Source organism: Callorhinus ursinus, unplaced genomic scaffold, assembly GCF_003265705.2.
Source record: "Callorhinus ursinus isolate GAN/ISIS: 27379988/994484 unplaced genomic scaffold, GSC_fseal_2.0 scaffold15, whole genome shotgun sequence".
Lineage (NCBI taxonomy): Eukaryota > Metazoa > Chordata > Mammalia > Carnivora > Otariidae > Callorhinus > Callorhinus ursinus.
Window position 1 is genome coordinate 5,659,435 of NW_027397077.1, and position 15,257 is coordinate 5,674,691.

Below are 15,257 nucleotides of genomic sequence, written 5' to 3' on the forward strand. Positions count from 1 at the left end.
CACACAGCCTGGCCTGCCCACTGAGAACTTGGGAGCCAGGACCTGGCCCATCCTGTTAGGACTTTGGCTCAAGACACATAGGGATAGCCTCCTGGGAGACAAAATTTGTCACACATATCACCCTGGAAGCCCCCAGAGCCTCCACAGGCTAGGGAGAGCCTCAACCAGAAGGTCCAGGTCACCCACGCTGGCTACTGTCCAAAGAGCCAACACCACAGGCACTCTTGCCACCTGCCACCCCCTCCCCCTAGTCAAGAGTCTGCCTTCACACTCATCCACCCAACTCTGCCTTCCAATTTCTCTCTCACCAGCTTCTCAGGTCACTCCCTTTCCTCCACCCCCTCTTCTAGCACCTGGGTCCGTGCACCACCATGGCACCCCCTTCCCATTTTCCTTATTCCTGGCCTCTGGCATCAGACCCCAGGCCCTCCACCTCATTTTCTAACCTGCACTCCACCACTCCTCCACACCTATCACCACCTCAGCCCCCTTGGCTTTCCTGCCTGTGCAGCCTGGGGGGGGGGGTCTCCCACATACCTGGAATCCTCCCCTCCTCAAATCCATTCACTTAAGTGCACACTTTAGGAATTACTTCACCCCAAAGGGGGACATGGGACTTCCAAACCCCACAGCACCCCTCATCTATACACAGATACAGCACCTCCTACCCCATCAGGAGGGTGAATATCCCACAAGCAGAGGTCATTTCATCCCATGCCGTCCTGAGGAACCATGACACAAAACAAGGTCAAGAATGGAGTGACCAAATGACCAAGGGACCAGGTGCTCAGAGGCTCACAAAACCCGTGGGCCACTTCAAGCCTGACCACAGGCTTCAAGGAGGGAGGGTACCTCATAGGAAACCCTACTGGCTCCACAGGCCCCTGCTGAAAGTGGGCTCCACAGAGGCCCAGGCAAACAAGTCCCAGCCCACAGAAACCCCTCCCCACAGATCTACATACCTCCACACACTGAAAGGAGTGGCTTTTCCAGACCTGCAGGGAGGACAGAGTACCTCCTGGCTGTTCCTGTTTACTCAAGGACACACAAGGCCACCCATGGCCAGTTAGCCCAGGAGGTCAAAGGTTGCTGTTCTCCTCTGAAAAGGGACAGGCCAGGAGTTTCCAGGCAGTCCATCCCTGGGGCCCCCCACTGCACCTCCTACCTCTGGGAGGCCCCTCCCCATCCTTGCCATTTAGTTCACACTGCTGATGGGCTGAGCTCTGCCCCTCCCGGTACAGGATGTCCCTAGGCTGTGTATGGGAGGACACCTAGCTCTAGGGGCACCTGGGGCTGCCCAAAGCTTTCTCTGCACAGGGACCCAGACTGGCTACCAATCTCTGTAATTATGTCCCCAGCAATATTTATCAACCATTCCCCTGATCCCTCTTCCCTGCTCTCTTCTGATCATCCCTCCAGTGTTAGAACCAGAAGGTTCTCCCCATTCTGACAGAGAAAGTAATCCAGAAACAGGGCAGTAACCATGGTCAACAGTGGGTGTACAGGCTAGATTCCACTCAGGCTATCTGACAGGGGAGGGTCAGGGAAGAAGAGGCCAGGCCAGGCAATCCAAAACAAAAACCCAAGCCTCAAGGGTAAGTACATCCAACATGGTCCTGAACTGAGGAGCAGACCAAGAGGAGGTGAGAGAGGAACTAAAGGGAACAATGATTACCGTAATTCCAGGCCCAACCCTCGAATCCCCAATCTGTCTTCAACAAGAAAAACTCCATGCAATGTAAATTACTTTAAATAACACAAACCCAAAGACATTTTAATTGGACATTAGCACACAGTTTTGATAATTAACATAAATGAGCATTTTCTAAAGAGCAAAGTATGCCTGCTGGTGAGCCACACAGACGGCGCTCAGCCTCAGGTTGAGGTTGTGTGCACCCTGAAGGCTCACTTCACTGCTGGGATTCCCTAACTAAATCTATATCCACACCTATCCCCTCAGGGCCTCTGGAGGGGGTTCCAGGGGCTAGCTGGCCCTGAACAGCATGTAGAGCACAGGCAGTACGGCCACCAATGTCACAGAGGTGACCAGCGTGCTACAGATGGTGTTCCTGTTGGCCTGGGCTTCTAGCCTCCGCTCCATGTCCGACAGCGCCAGGATCATGCTCCCCTGCTCCAGCAAGGAGCCAGGCAGAGCCCCATCTGCTGGCTCCACCAGGCCCGGATGCACTGCAGCCTTTGCAAGCTGAACCAACTCAGCCGTTTGGCTGAAAGTCTTTTCCAAGTCATCAAGCCGCTTTCGTAAACCCTCTAGACAGGAACGGACCTGCCTGGAATGGCTGAGCTGCTCTTTCAAGGTGGCTGAAAGGACATCTGCATCTCTGTCTCCGATGGGGGAAGCACCTGCCTGGGCCACAGAGCTCTGCCCAGGCCCAGCTTGTACCAGGCCCCTTAGGTCCACCATGAGGTCGTGGAGGTCCCTCTGCTGGAGGGAGTAGCTGGATGCCTGTTCTCGGATGGCCTCCTGGAGGCTCACAGGCCCCTTCTGTGCCTCTAAGAGCAAGGCCTTCAGCTCCTGTAGCCGCACACGGTTCACATAGGTGGAGCCAGCCACACCAATCAGGGCCCCCAGGACTGACCCAATGAGGGACCAGTTCTTGGTCCTCTCAGCTCGAGTGCGCTCCTTCTCGTGACTTTCCCGCACAGCTGCAGAGAAGAGGGAGAACTTCTCTCGCTCCGAGTCTTCAGCACGCAGATAGGTTCCACGAAGCCTCTTCTCCTCCTGCAGAAGCAAAGCTGTATTACACAGCAGGAATGTGGCTCTGCAGCAGTAGCCACGAGCAGACGCTCCTGGGGCTCAGTCTCAGCCTGGCCCAGACCACATGCTCCGTAAACCCGTTGGGTGAATGAAGGCAGAGTAAGCCTGGTCAGGACAGGGAGCAAAGGAATGGGGGGGGGGGTCAAGATGAGCTGTACTACCTCCTACCCAAGCAGTGCTGGGTCTGATCAGACATGCATAATGACTACAGAATGTGTCCTCTCTGGGCCAGTCCTTCCTCCACGGTGCTCCCTCCTCAGCAATATGGGACCCAGATTATACTGCCTTGGACTTTGAACTCCAGGAGGAAGTGGGTGGAGAGGCTCCGGAAGCCTGGGGCCCAGTGTACCTTCTGGTTTACCTCCCTCACCAGACCTCTGACCACAGACCAGTGAGGGTTCTCACCTTGCCCCTCCCTGACCTGCCCAGACTAGGGTCCCTGTCCAGTGAGGAAAGGCTGCCTCCCAAGGTGCCTACCTGCAGCATCCGGTGCTCCAGCGTAGCCAGTTCTAGGTACTGGTTATCCTCTCTGGAGACACGGTCCAAGCGGTCCCTCACCTCCTTCAGCTTGGCCTGGTGAACTTCCAAGTCCTCCTGAGCCTCTCGGACAAGCCCTCGAGCCACCATGAACACTTTCTCTGCCTGCAGAGAGAATGGTGGAGGCTGTCTGCCCTTCCCTCCACAACCACACAGGCTCAGCTCCATTCCCAACAAGGCTATGGCTGAGGTGAGTGGGGTCTTGGTGCAAAAGGGTGGAAAAGGAGCCCCTCAGACACAAAATCCTGGCTCACCCAGCAGTCCTCAAAGTGCAACCCTGGGCCACACCCATCAGAATCCCCGGATTTATCCATTCAAGTAGAAATAATGTGCCCCTGAGAAACTGGAAAATAGCTAATGCTGTACACAAAACCCAGGCAATTCTAGTCTGATACAAACCACAAAGAGGAACCCAGGTTCCTAAGCTGTTCAGTTACGTTACCTTAGCTACACCTCACAACAATACCATCAGAGGCATTGCTGTGGCCTCCACGTTACAGACCCAGAAATGCCAGCTCAGCCAAGGTCATGACCTCCAAGGGGAGGGACAGCATGGTGCCTCAAAACCTCCTGCCGAACCCCAGGTTCTTGTCACCTCACTAGCCCGGTCTGTGCTAGGCAGGAGCAGGAACAGAGATGACAGAATGCGTTTCTGTTGCCACCAAGGGCTTCACAGCCACAGGCTGAGCTCTTTCCAGCTCAGCGTAGGATGCTGCCCCAGCCCTGCGCCTCTACCTTCACCAGGGCTGTTTTAATTCCACACAGGGCTTTGAGGACGCTGTACCACTCTCACCAACCCCAAAGGGCCCACGTAGGAAGTGTCCACTGGTCTAACACAATGGATGTCAATGGCTGGGGACTGATCGGTACACAGAAACCTGTTTTTGGGGTAGGTGAGCATGGTTACATGGAGATCTTCACCCCAGGACTATCAAACCCAGGTTGTCATGTGAGAAATGAGTCAAATCCCTCTATGAATAGTATTTGTTCAAGGAAAGGCAAATGTGGGCATGGCTGGTGGTGTGTGGCTGGTGATTTATTTGGCAGGAGCCTCCAGGCCACATTTCCTGAGTCAGAAGGCAGGGCCAACCACCCCGACTCCCCTCCTCACCTCAGTCACGTTTCCCTGGGCCTCTCGAACCTCACTAAGTCCGACAAACTCTTCATATCTGTCCCACCATGTCGTGGCCGTGGAGGATGCTCGCTGCCGAATGTTGTGCCCCAGGGCTCTTCCCAGGGCTGTGAGGCGGTGGTACAGCCCCAGGGCCACATCCTCAGGTCCTTTCTTTCTGGGCTGGCTAGGGCCTGGGCTGCAGAGAGTCCTGATCATAAAGAGGTCCCTTCCAAGGAGGCCGCTCCGCACCAACACGCGGGGCACACCCATGACATGCTGCATGGTAAACGTGGTGCGGTGTCCTGTCATCAGGAGATCTGGGGGGGGGGGGACGCAAGACAGATCAGCTCACAGCTGAGAAAGCCTGGGCAGGAGCCAGGTTTTAGGGCCTAGGGACAGTTCTGAACTAATGTCCATGAAAAAGTCCAAACTGAGCGCTACTCTGTTGTACCCGGAGACAGCAGCCACTGCAGTCAGGCTTCCAAGGGCACTCCCAGACAACTCGGGGAAGAACATACTGAGGAGATCATGCCTTCTACCTCCCTCCGCGAAGCCACCAGACCCTCCCATTCTACCCACCTTCCCCACATCCCCCAGGTCTCTGCTGTGACTCGGATGAGAATCCTGGTGCCCGGTTTTCTGATAATGCCAAAGAAAATTCTCAAACCTGAGTTGTGCCCATGCTGACAAAGCCCCACAAAGGTTCATAAAGACTCCCCGGGAAACTGTGGAACTGAGGGAATTTCAGGGAAAGATTTCTGTAAAAGGCCACCAAAACCAACTGCCTGGACTCCGAGGGCTGCCGCGGCACTGGGGACACAAAGTTTTGCTTATGTTCGAGGACATAGGTCGTTTGCGTCCCAAGGCAGAAAACTCCCCCCTCAGCTGTCCTCTGAGAAGACAATTCCAGGAGAAAAAGGAAACAAAACAAAAAGCCTGGATCTCTTTACAGAGGACAGCTTTTCTTAGGTTCACACAAGCCCTTCTCCTGTGCGCTCCGAGCCCAGACTGTCCAGGCTCCCAGTACCATGTCACAATCCTCACCTTCTGTAAGCTTTCTCCCGACTCTCCAGCCTCAGTCGCGCCCTACAGGTTAGGTTTCTTTAATATTTCCCTTTTCAACCTTGCTTTGATGCTTGGGCCCCAACGACACCCACTTCTTATTACCTAAACAGCACAGGGAGGCTCCCATTACCCAGTCAGGCTTTGCCTGAACCCAAGAGCAGTGAGGACACTGAGGACCCCAAGAGAGGGCCAGGTGACCCATGCTCCCCGCACAGCTGGGCCAGCACTCCCTCCCCTGGCCAGCGCCCCCTCCCCCGCAGGCCCTCAAATACTGACTTTGGCTGTCAGAGTGACACCTGGTGGACAACCAGGCCAGAGAGAAAAGCAGTGGGAGCTGGGGACAGGAAGACAGACTGTAGGAGCTCAGGGGATGAAGAAAGGGGCTTCTGATTCTAACAGAGACCTGCTCAGACCATCCCAGCCTCCTCCCTCTTGTGCTGTGCTCGGAGAAGCTCAGGCCCTCTAGAAACCAAAGTTGCTTGGGTAGGGACATGCCTCCTGCCCAAAGCAGGTCCGAGCTGAGAGCCACAGAAGGGGACATTCCTGTGACACTGGTTCCAAGCTGGTGCTGCCCCTGAACTCCTGGGCCCCATCCCTAAGGCCCAAGAAAGCACACAACATCCATGACAAGGTCATGGGGTCAAGCTAGCCTCCGAGGCCTCGATGCCTGCACCCACTGCACTGAGCTATGACCCCACAACAATCCTGCGGGTGGACCCTGCATCAAAGCAAAGCACACAGACTTGCAGCCCCGCCAAGTATAGCCCTCTCCTCTTCAGCAACATTCACCAGAAAAGCATCCACCTTGGCTATCACTACGTTCTCAGCCCCCATTCTATCCTGATCCCACTCCACCATGACGTTGCTCCTCTGGGGGTCCCGCAAAACTTCCACCTTGCCGGACTCAGCAGGTGCTTCACAGATTTCTTCTCCCAATCTCTGCAGCTTTCAACACCCTGTCTTTTTGAATTCACTACCCCCTCTCAGCTTCCTCCAACCTTCTCAGCTTCCTTTCCCAGCTCCTCCTCTACCAGCCGCCCACTCCTGGAAGCCAGGAGGGTCACCCATCCTGCACCGTCCTGGCTTCCTCCCTGCCGCTCAGAGCCGTTCTTCACAACCTGAGGCTCTATTAACTCATCATTTCACTTCCGTTGGTTCAAACCACCCCCCCACCCCGACAGCTCCCATCTCACTTGCCACGAACACCAGTCCTACCAGTGGCCAACAAGCCCCGGTCCTCTTGACTGTCACCCCCTTCCTCCTCTCTGCCCGTCCTCCGCTACGGATACCCAAACACACGAAACCCAACCCTGCTGCTTCCTCCGCAGCTCCAGTTGGCTCACCCTGATGTCTACGTCTTGGCTCAGATATCACCTCATGGCAAGGCCTTCCTTGACCATTCCCTCCTGGGCCACCTGCTTTATTTGTCTCCATCAGACACATATTTGCCTTCTTTACATGTTGCCAGGCCCCTCACTAGAACATAAGCTTGGTGACAGCAGAGACTTTGTTGTGAGGAAATGACTCAAGTTGTTCCTCTATTCCAGTCCCTCCTCTCGCCCACCCAGCCCCAACTCCGGCCTGACTCTGAGCCCCTTCCCATTCAAACATCTCACAGGCCCTCAGTCAGCACAGGGAAGGTGTTCCTGGCAGAGGGGGCAAAGTGGAGATGCACTTGGGGTCATCTAAAACCTGACAGGCAGCCGGTGCCGCTGGAAAACAGCAGAGGAAAGGAGAGTGGGCAGAGGAGAGGCTGAAGAGGTAAACAGAGGCCACATTAAGGAGGGTCTTGAGGGCCACGTTCAGAACCTTGCCCCTCCAAATCCATTCTCCCATTCTATCCAGATGACCATCTCCTACCAACTGCCCATCCCACGAACCTCCATCAACTGTACCTCTTCCTCACTCATAGCCGATGGCTTGCTTCATTTTTCACTCAGAAAATATTTAAAAAAATTGGAAGACAACTTCTCTAAACTCCTACCATACCTTCCCACCTGCCAGTGTCTGTCCAGTTTCCACCTTCTCTCTTGCTCTTCCAGATGAAGAATTCATGCTCTAGGAAGATCAAGCTGTGCCCCAGGTCCCATGAGCTCTCCCCACCTGACACTGCTCACTAACTGATCAGACATCCCTCCAGCAACAGCCCCACTTCTCTGCCCCTCTGTACAGCCAAACTCCTTGACAGATTGTCAGTACTCGCTGTCTCCAGTTCCTCTTCTCCCATCCTCTCTCAAACCCTCTCTGATCCGGCCCTCGCAACCATCATGCCACCGGAAATGCTCTGGTCCAGGTCATTTCCACGTTGCTAAATCCAGTGATCACGGGCGCCTGGGTGGCTCAGTTGGTTAAGCGACTGCCTTCAGCTCAGGTCATGATCCTGGAGTCCCGGGATCGAGTCCCGCATCGGGGCTCCCTGCTCAGCAGGGAGTCTGCTTTGCCCTCTGACCCTCCCCCCTCTCATGTGCTCTCTCTCTCTCTCATTCTCTCTCTTAAATAAATAAATAAAATCTTTAAAAAAATAAAATAAATCCAGTGATCAGATCTCAGTCCTCCTGTTATTCAGCCTATCAGCAGCCTGGGGCTCATGCTGCCTTCCTCCTCCTTGAAACGCCTTCTATGCTTGACCCCACTCATCTCCTGACCCTCTCCACAGCGAGTGCTGCAGGGCAAGGTCCTTGGACTCCACTCTCATTCAGTCTTGTGGCTTTAAAAGCCATCTACTGGAATATTATACAGTTAATTATAGTGATGGTTGAACAACACTGAGAATATACTAAGACCACTGAATTGTACACATTAAATAAGTGAATTGTATGATATATAAATTGTATCTCAATAAAACTATTACCTTTTTAAAAAGTAATCTCTACACCCAACCTGGGGCTCAAACTCACGACCCTGAGACCAAGAGTCACACATTCCATTGACTGAGCCAGCCAAGTGCCACTACCCTCCACACCCCCCAAAACCATTACTTTAAAAAACTATCAACTAGGGCCCCTGGGTGGCTCAGTTGGTTAAGCGACTGCCTTCGGCTCAGGTCATGATCCTGGAGTCCCGGGATCAAGTCCCACATCGGGCTCCCTGCTGAGCGGGGAGTCTGCTTCTCCCTCTGGCCCTCCCCCCCACCACGTGCTTTCTCTCTCTCTCATTCTCTCTCTCTCAAATAAATAAAATCTTTAAAAAATAAAATAAAAATTAAAAAAAAAAACTATCAACTATACTCTGATTTTTCCAGCCCAGACCTCTCCTGTAGATTCCAGGCTCATCTACCCAACTGCTCAATCCACATCTCTGCTTAGAAGATTAATGGGGATCTTAACTTCCCTTCCCAACTTGCCTTTTCCACAGCCTTCTCCATCTTGGTGATGGAAATTTCAAGTCCAAATCAGACCAAAAACCTCAAATCACCCGACATCCTTCTCTCCCATCTCATATCCAATCCATCAGCAAATGCTACTTCCTTTCTAAAGCCAAAATCCCTCCTCCTCTTATCCCTGCCACTGCCACGACCTTGTCCCAATGACTAACAATGTCCCCCCGCTTCTCCTCTAGCCCCTACAGTCTCTGGTCAACAGAGCAGCCAGTGGTCCTTTCAAAACACAGGCCAACCATGTCACTCCCTGCTCAAACTCTCCAGTGGTTCCTCATTTCTCTCAATGTAAAAGCCAAAATTCTTTCCATGGTCTATAGGACATCCACCTCCTGGCTCTCATCCTTCTCACTCTGCTCCAATCATATAGACCTTATTCCCGCCCCCCCCAGCTTTATTGATGTATAAATGATACATATCACTGTGTACGTTTAAGATACACACGTGATAATTTGATACACTTGATAGAGGTATATATTCGCTAAACGTGTACCACAATAAGGTTAGCTAACACATCGTTCAGGTAATTACCATGCATGCACTTTCTTGATGTTGCTGGAACACACTAGGCTATCCCCACACCAGCGGCTTCCTATCTGCACTGCTTGCTCCCTTCTCTTTTCCAAGTCCTGCTCAAATGTCATTGCCATGCCCTCTCATCCCAGCACTCTACCCACTTTGCTTTATTTTTCTCCACGCACTTATCACATGACCTGCGATATGTATTTCACTTATTTACTTTGCTTATGGGCTGTCTCACCCACTAGAATGTCAGCTCTGCCAGGGTAGGCATTGTTTTGTTCACTGCTGCATCCTCAGTGCCTATAATACCAACTACATATACTACATACTCAACAAAAATGTATTAAATGAATAAACAGAATTTGCAAAAAGTCATACCCCGGCTCTATTATAAAATCCAAACTCCTTCGGTGGCCTCCAAAACTTTAGGACCAGGTGATCTAGCCCCCGTCCATATTTCTGTCACCTCCCTCCTATCTCCCTCCACCCATGCGTGCTTTCCTCGGTTCCAGGAATGCGCTGAACTTCAAGGCCTCGGCACGCGCCCTTCGTTCTACCCTCAGTGCTTTTCCCATGCACGGTCCCAGGCCTAGCGCCTTCCGGTTAAACACCCCTCCTGGTTTCCGGACCCTCCCCCGGCAAGCCAACCCCCACCTCGTACCTGACGCCCCAATGCGGGAACTGCAACCCAAACAGAGAGCCCGCCACTCAGTAGATCTCTGACCCTTTAACGCCCGCCCCCAGAGTTGCTTCCGGCAGCGGGAGCGCAACTTCCTGACTAGGAGCCAATCAGAGGGACCGCGTGGAAATATAGGCGCAGGGGGTGGGAAAGGGAGCTCCGCTTCCGGCGGCAGGGTCTGGGGAAGGGGCGGCAGGCGCCATGTCCGGCCGCGAAGGTGAGTGTGCGGGGGTGGCCGGGCGGAGAGGGACAGGACTCCGCGGGGACTGAACTGAGCATGATTGTGTCGCCCACAGGTGGCAAGAAGAAGCCCCTGAAGCAGCCCAAGAAGCAGGCCAAGGAGATGGACGAGGTGAGGGCGAGCGCGGAGGCGCGGGCGGGTGCGGAGGGTCTGGGAAATTTGCCTGGCGTGAACCCCGTCTGCCTCTCCCTAGGAAGATAAGGCATTCAAGCAGAAGCAGAAAGAGGAGCAGAAGAAACTCGAGGAGCTAAAAGCGAAGGCCGCGGGGAAGGGCCCCCTGGGTAAGTGAAGGCCGAGTAGAGAGAGCTCAAGCCGGGCAAACATTCTGAGCATCAGTCTGGTCCATTTCCTGCCTCGTTGGTGAGGTCCTCGCGTTCGCTACGGCGGACGGCCCCCGCCAGGCTTGGTTTCGCAGCAGCGGGAAGGGGAGGGAGCCAGACCGGCTTTGGAAATGAAATCTCTTTTCTCCCAGGCAGTCTGGTCTTCCCTTCTTTAGGGAAGCGGCAGAAATGGAAACACCAAAATTCATATATTCTAGACACAAATTCGTAGAGTTGAGTTTCCAGATATTGTCCGCTATTTCTTGCCCCAAATTCGTATTTCACCAATTTTTTGCTTATAACATTTCTTAACCGCTCATATTGTTAATTCCAGTAAATTCTTTTGCATCCTGAGTCTTCACTTCTGGGTGCGCCTAAAGATAGAGTCCAGGTTCTTTAATGTGTTATTGCGCTATATGGTCTTTTAACCTAATCCCCCCACTATTCTGCCTCTTTTTTTTAGAGAGAATTTTTTTTTTAAGATTTTATTTATTTATTTGACAGAGAGACAGCAAGAGAGGGAACACAAGCAGGGAGAGTGGGGGAGGGAGAAGCAGGCTTCTGCTGAGCAGGGAGCCCGATGTGGGACTCAATCCCAGGACCCTGGGACCATGACCTGAGCTGAAGGCAGAGGCTTAATGACTGAGCCACCCAGGCGCCCCGCTATTCTGCCTCTTTATGTGGAAAGCATTGCTTACGTATCAAAAGATCTTTCAAGCCCAACAGCCGAAATATTTTTCTGTGCTCCTTAAATGCTGTTTACGTTCCTCAAACCAGTGAACAATTTCTTCTATAGTTATTTGTGACCTATGGGATCACTGTGAGCCACACTGGGGCTGGTGGAGGCTAGAATGGTGGGAGTGTCATCCAGGGCTTCCCAAGGCTTCTGTCCCAGTGGGTTTGATTTGATTCACAGTGCTGAGATTCTAGTTATTGAGATTCCCTTTTGGATCATGAGGTATTTTGTACCTTTCTTTAATCTGTGATTGTGCATAGGGACAAGGTCAGTCTTTAGTGAAATCTTACACTACTTATTTTTCATTGAAGACCGCATTTTTTAAAGGTTCATTTTGTCAGACATTTAGGATCTTCATTACTGCATTGGGCACATTTAATTTTGTAACTGTTTCTTAAGTATCTACTGTGTGCCAAATATATGGTCAAATGTAAATTGAATAAAGATATTGAGTAAACCACACCCCAGGATCATAATGTAGTAGCAATGCGTGATGTGGCAGTTGAGAGTATGGACTTGGACATCAGACTACCCAAGGTGGAATCTTGGCTTTGTCGCAGACCATCTTACATCTTTGAACAACACCTCACTAAGATTTCATTATCTGGAAAATGAGTTGATGGGAGATGAGGATTAAACAAACCAGCGTGTGAAGTACTCAACAGTGTAGATCTAGGCCAGTGCACAGCCGTTTTTCATGCTCCTGCCTCATCTTCATTCAAATATTACCCAGCTTAGCTTTGTGCAGTGGCAGTATCGTAGCCAATGAGGTTTATCCGAGGCGCGATTATTGCTAATTCAAATACTATCCAGCTTAGATTGTTGGTAAAGCCCTGTGCATGCTTGTATCAAAAAAGAATGCCCCGCACAAGAGCTGAGCCTTTTTAGGATCCATATCAGGCCCCTGGCACTTCAACCGTAAGGAATATATTTTTCTCATCCAAGTACTAATTTTCCTTAGCTGAGACATTTTTTTTTTCCTTTTGCAGCCACAGGTGGAATTAAGAAATCTGGCAAAAAGTAAGCTGTTCCTTGTGCCCGAGGCAGTGATGATCCTTAATTCCATTCCTGTTTAAACACCTGGATTCCCTGTCATAGCATCTGTTGCTACCTATAGCTGGAATGAAGTGTTGTCTTAGATCCTGTTGTACATTTAAGAATAAACTTTTGTAAAAAAAAAAATAAAATAATCATACAGTGGCTCATATTCTCTTTATTTCTTGTTAGTCACTACTACCTTAGTTGTGAGGTCAGAGTGAACCTAGCCCAGAATCCTGCCAATGTGTGCTCTTCAGTCTTTGTTCAATCCTGAACTCTTGTGTCACCTGGAATTAAACCAATTCATTTGAAATGGCTATTGTTTTTGTAACATTGTATACCCAATGGAATACATTACATGAGGTTAATGGAAGAATTTGTACTTTGGAGGAAAAAAAGGTCTCTATGAGGACGTCCACGTGGCCATTTGTTGTATTGGAATTATTCATCTTTCATGTCAGGAGTCCACTAAGTGCATGCTGCACATGTACCAAAGAGCAATTCCTGTTGTCAGGGAATTTCTCTGTTACGGGAGAGGAGCAACACTAACACATACAATATGCATTATAAAGGGAATAAAACTGGGAAAAGGAGAAAGATTCCTGAAAGTTTCTAAGAACCAAGCTTACTCTGAAACCTCCAGGTCTGGGGGCGCCTGGGTGGGTCAGTTGGTTAAGCGACTGCCTTCGGCTTAGGTCATGATCCTGGAGTCCCGGGATCATCGAGTCCCGCATCGGGCTCCCTGCTCCACAGGGAGTCTGCTTCTCCCTCTGACCCTCTCCCCTCTCATTGCTCTCTCTCTATCTCATTCTCTCAAATAAATAAATAAATCTTAAAAATAAATAAATAAATAAATAAATGAAACCTCCAGGTCTGCATTTATACTAGGGCTTCAGAAAGGTCCTTGCTAGGTTCCCATGTCTTAAACCCCACATTTGACCCGTCAGCAAAATTAAATCTGGCCTCTGCATACTTCTCCAGTATCACCCCCACACACCCCTCCCCCATTCTGACCTAAAATCCCTCACCCAGGTTATTGCAATCACATCCACATTTGTCTTCCTGCCCCCTACCCTTGCTCCCCTACAGTCTAACCTTCACTCGGGATGCAGAGTGTCCTTGCTAAACCACAGAGTTATACTTTGTCTCTTCTTGGCTCAGAATTTAGTGGCTTCTTAGGGCAAAAGTAAGAGTCCTCACAATGACCTGTCAGGCCTTAAGGGATCTTGATGCCACTCTCTACCTTCTGATACCATTCATCCCCTGATCATCTTGAGCCACAGTGGTCTACATTGCAAGCAAGCTGACTCACTGTTTTTACCGACTCTGCCTTCTGTCACTTCTCTATACTGGAGACTACCTCCCTTTAGAAGAATTCAAACATTACAGTAGTGACCTCTTCCCTTACCACTGTATATATAAAGTGGTAGTCCCAGTTGTCTGTTACCCTTTTTGATTTTTTTCTGTTTATATTTGTTGATCATCTTTGACTCCAGGAGGAGTAAACTGGAGGAGGCAGAGGCTAAGTGCATATATATTGAAACAATTCAGAGGCACAAGTCAATTTCCCCTCCAGGCCCTTGATATCACTGGAAATTATGCTAATAATGCTAAGCTTTCTCTGATCATGTGTTTTCAAGAAGGGCTCTAGAACTAGTCAGATTTTGCTAAGTCAAAACTGGAAAAGGTTTTTATAGATTGAAGCCTGTTTTATGACTAAGGTACTTGACATTAATTGGGGGGGGCGCCTCTTTGGTCCTCTCCTGGAAAGTTGCACAGCCAGCACACTTTGGACTTCTGGCATTCCCTGTTGGGCTGAGAACAACTCCCAAGATCCAGTGCCAGCACACTGCCCTGAGAATTGTCTACTATTTTATTTGGTGGAACCTAATCCTCTCTGACAAATGAAGTATAATCCTATCTTTACAAGACCAGAGACCTGCAAAAATTAAGACTTAGGCATTCAACATTTGGGCCTACTGAGGGAACCTACTAGTTGTCTCAAAAACTAAACTCCGGTATTCAAGACCTTTTACACTCTGACAACCATCTCTCTTTCATTTACTGTTTCCATAAACATTCATAGGACACTTACAAGCTAAGTTTGGCACTGAGTGTACAAGGGTGGAGTCTTAACTCTGTTACTCTCTAACACCCTGTTCCTGCTAACTGTCCTGCATACTACTGCTGCCCAATAAAATCCTGTCAGGTGCCCAAGTACTGCTCCCCTTTGAAGCCTTACCTTCTCTCCTTGCCACAGATAACTCCTACCTGGCATTTGTGTGGCCCCCATGTCGGTGTTGTGTTCTCGTCTGAGTAAACTAGAGTATGCTAGCCTCCTTGCTAACTCAGTAACTCCCACTCAACCTGGAGGACAGCCCAGATGCCACTTTCAAGGGTCCTTTCTTGACCTCCTGGCCTCATTCATTTATGACCTGTGCTTGGGACAAAACCACTCAGGCGCTCAGAGAAATGAATGAATGCCAACAGCCTGAACAGTTAGTTCCCACACTCTCCAACACAGGCACACCCTTCTCAGAATCACCCCTCTTCCGTAGACCTTTCTTCTCCAGACCTATCTCAAATGCACACACTCAAAACATTAACTCTAAGACACCTCCTCACAAAAGCTGTATTCATACTCTTCGCCCAACCCCACTCTCCCAGACTCCTCAAGAAGACCTCTGGGTATGTGAGAGGTGAGTCCGGCGGGAGGAAAACGGCGAAGTCGCAGAGACCAAACCCCTGAACGCTGCCTGTCACGATTCACAGGTGTGCGTGTGAATGTCAGGGCGGACTCCAGCGCGGCTGCAAGGAGGGGGCGCAGAGCCACTCGCGCTGTAAGGTTGGTAA

General features: G+C 50.8%; 1 protein-coding gene, 1 long non-coding RNA gene and 1 pseudogene across 12 annotated transcripts; 2 read left to right on the forward strand and 1 right to left on the reverse strand.

Moving 5' to 3' along the window:
• Positions 1–1,743: 1,743 nt before the first annotated feature.
• CCDC51 (coiled-coil domain containing 51) lies at positions 1,744–10,128 on the reverse strand. Of its 10 annotated transcripts, none has more exons than XM_073901168.1 (5): positions 9,769–9,988; positions 5,472–5,594; positions 4,425–4,744; positions 3,254–3,418; positions 1,744–2,740 (listed from the first exon to the last, which is right to left on the reverse strand). In XM_073901168.1, exons 3-5 carry the CDS (start codon positions 4,734–4,736, stop codon positions 1,985–1,987), a joined length of 1,233 nt encoding a protein of 410 aa, XP_073757269.1. In that variant the 5' UTR covers positions 4,737–4,744; positions 5,472–5,594; positions 9,769–9,988; the 3' UTR covers positions 1,744–1,984. The 10 variants fall into 10 exon arrangements, with proteins under 10 accessions (XP_073757269.1, XP_025740579.2, XP_025740581.2 ...); XM_025884794.2 differs by lacking the exon at positions 9,769–9,988 and adding an exon at positions 6,836–7,372; XM_025884796.2 differs by lacking the exons at positions 5,472–5,594; positions 9,769–9,988 and adding an exon at positions 10,052–10,125.
• Positions 10,129–10,141: 13 nt separating this feature from the next.
• LOC112833611 (uncharacterized) lies at positions 10,142–12,566 on the forward strand. 2 transcript variants are annotated; one of them, XR_003210681.2, is made up of 4 exons: positions 10,142–10,286; positions 10,366–10,421; positions 10,504–10,591; positions 12,356–12,566. It is a non-coding gene; the product is annotated as an uncharacterized lncRNA (long non-coding RNA). The 2 variants fall into 2 exon arrangements; XR_012380880.1 differs by having other exon boundaries at positions 10,144–10,286; positions 10,508–10,591.
• Positions 12,103–12,179, forward strand: LOC112834302 (U4 spliceosomal RNA; annotated as a pseudogene).
• Positions 12,567–15,257: the final 2,691 nt, after the last annotated feature.

Excerpts from the sequence above, each read along its gene's own strand:
- CCDC51 (XM_025884791.2), bottom strand. The coding sequence starts at position 6,935 with ATGTGTCTGATGGAGACAAATAAAGCAGGTGGCCCAGGAGGGAATGGT. Across the intron at positions 3,419-4,424 it reads CCCAGGGAAACGTGACTGAG|GCAGAGAAAGTGTTCATGGT; the intron begins GTGAGGAGGGGA and ends TTCTCTCTGCAG. Across the intron at positions 2,741-3,253 it reads TGGAGCACCGGATGCTGCAG|GAGGAGAAGAGGCTTCGTGG; the intron begins GTAGGCACCTTG and ends TTGCTTCTGCAG.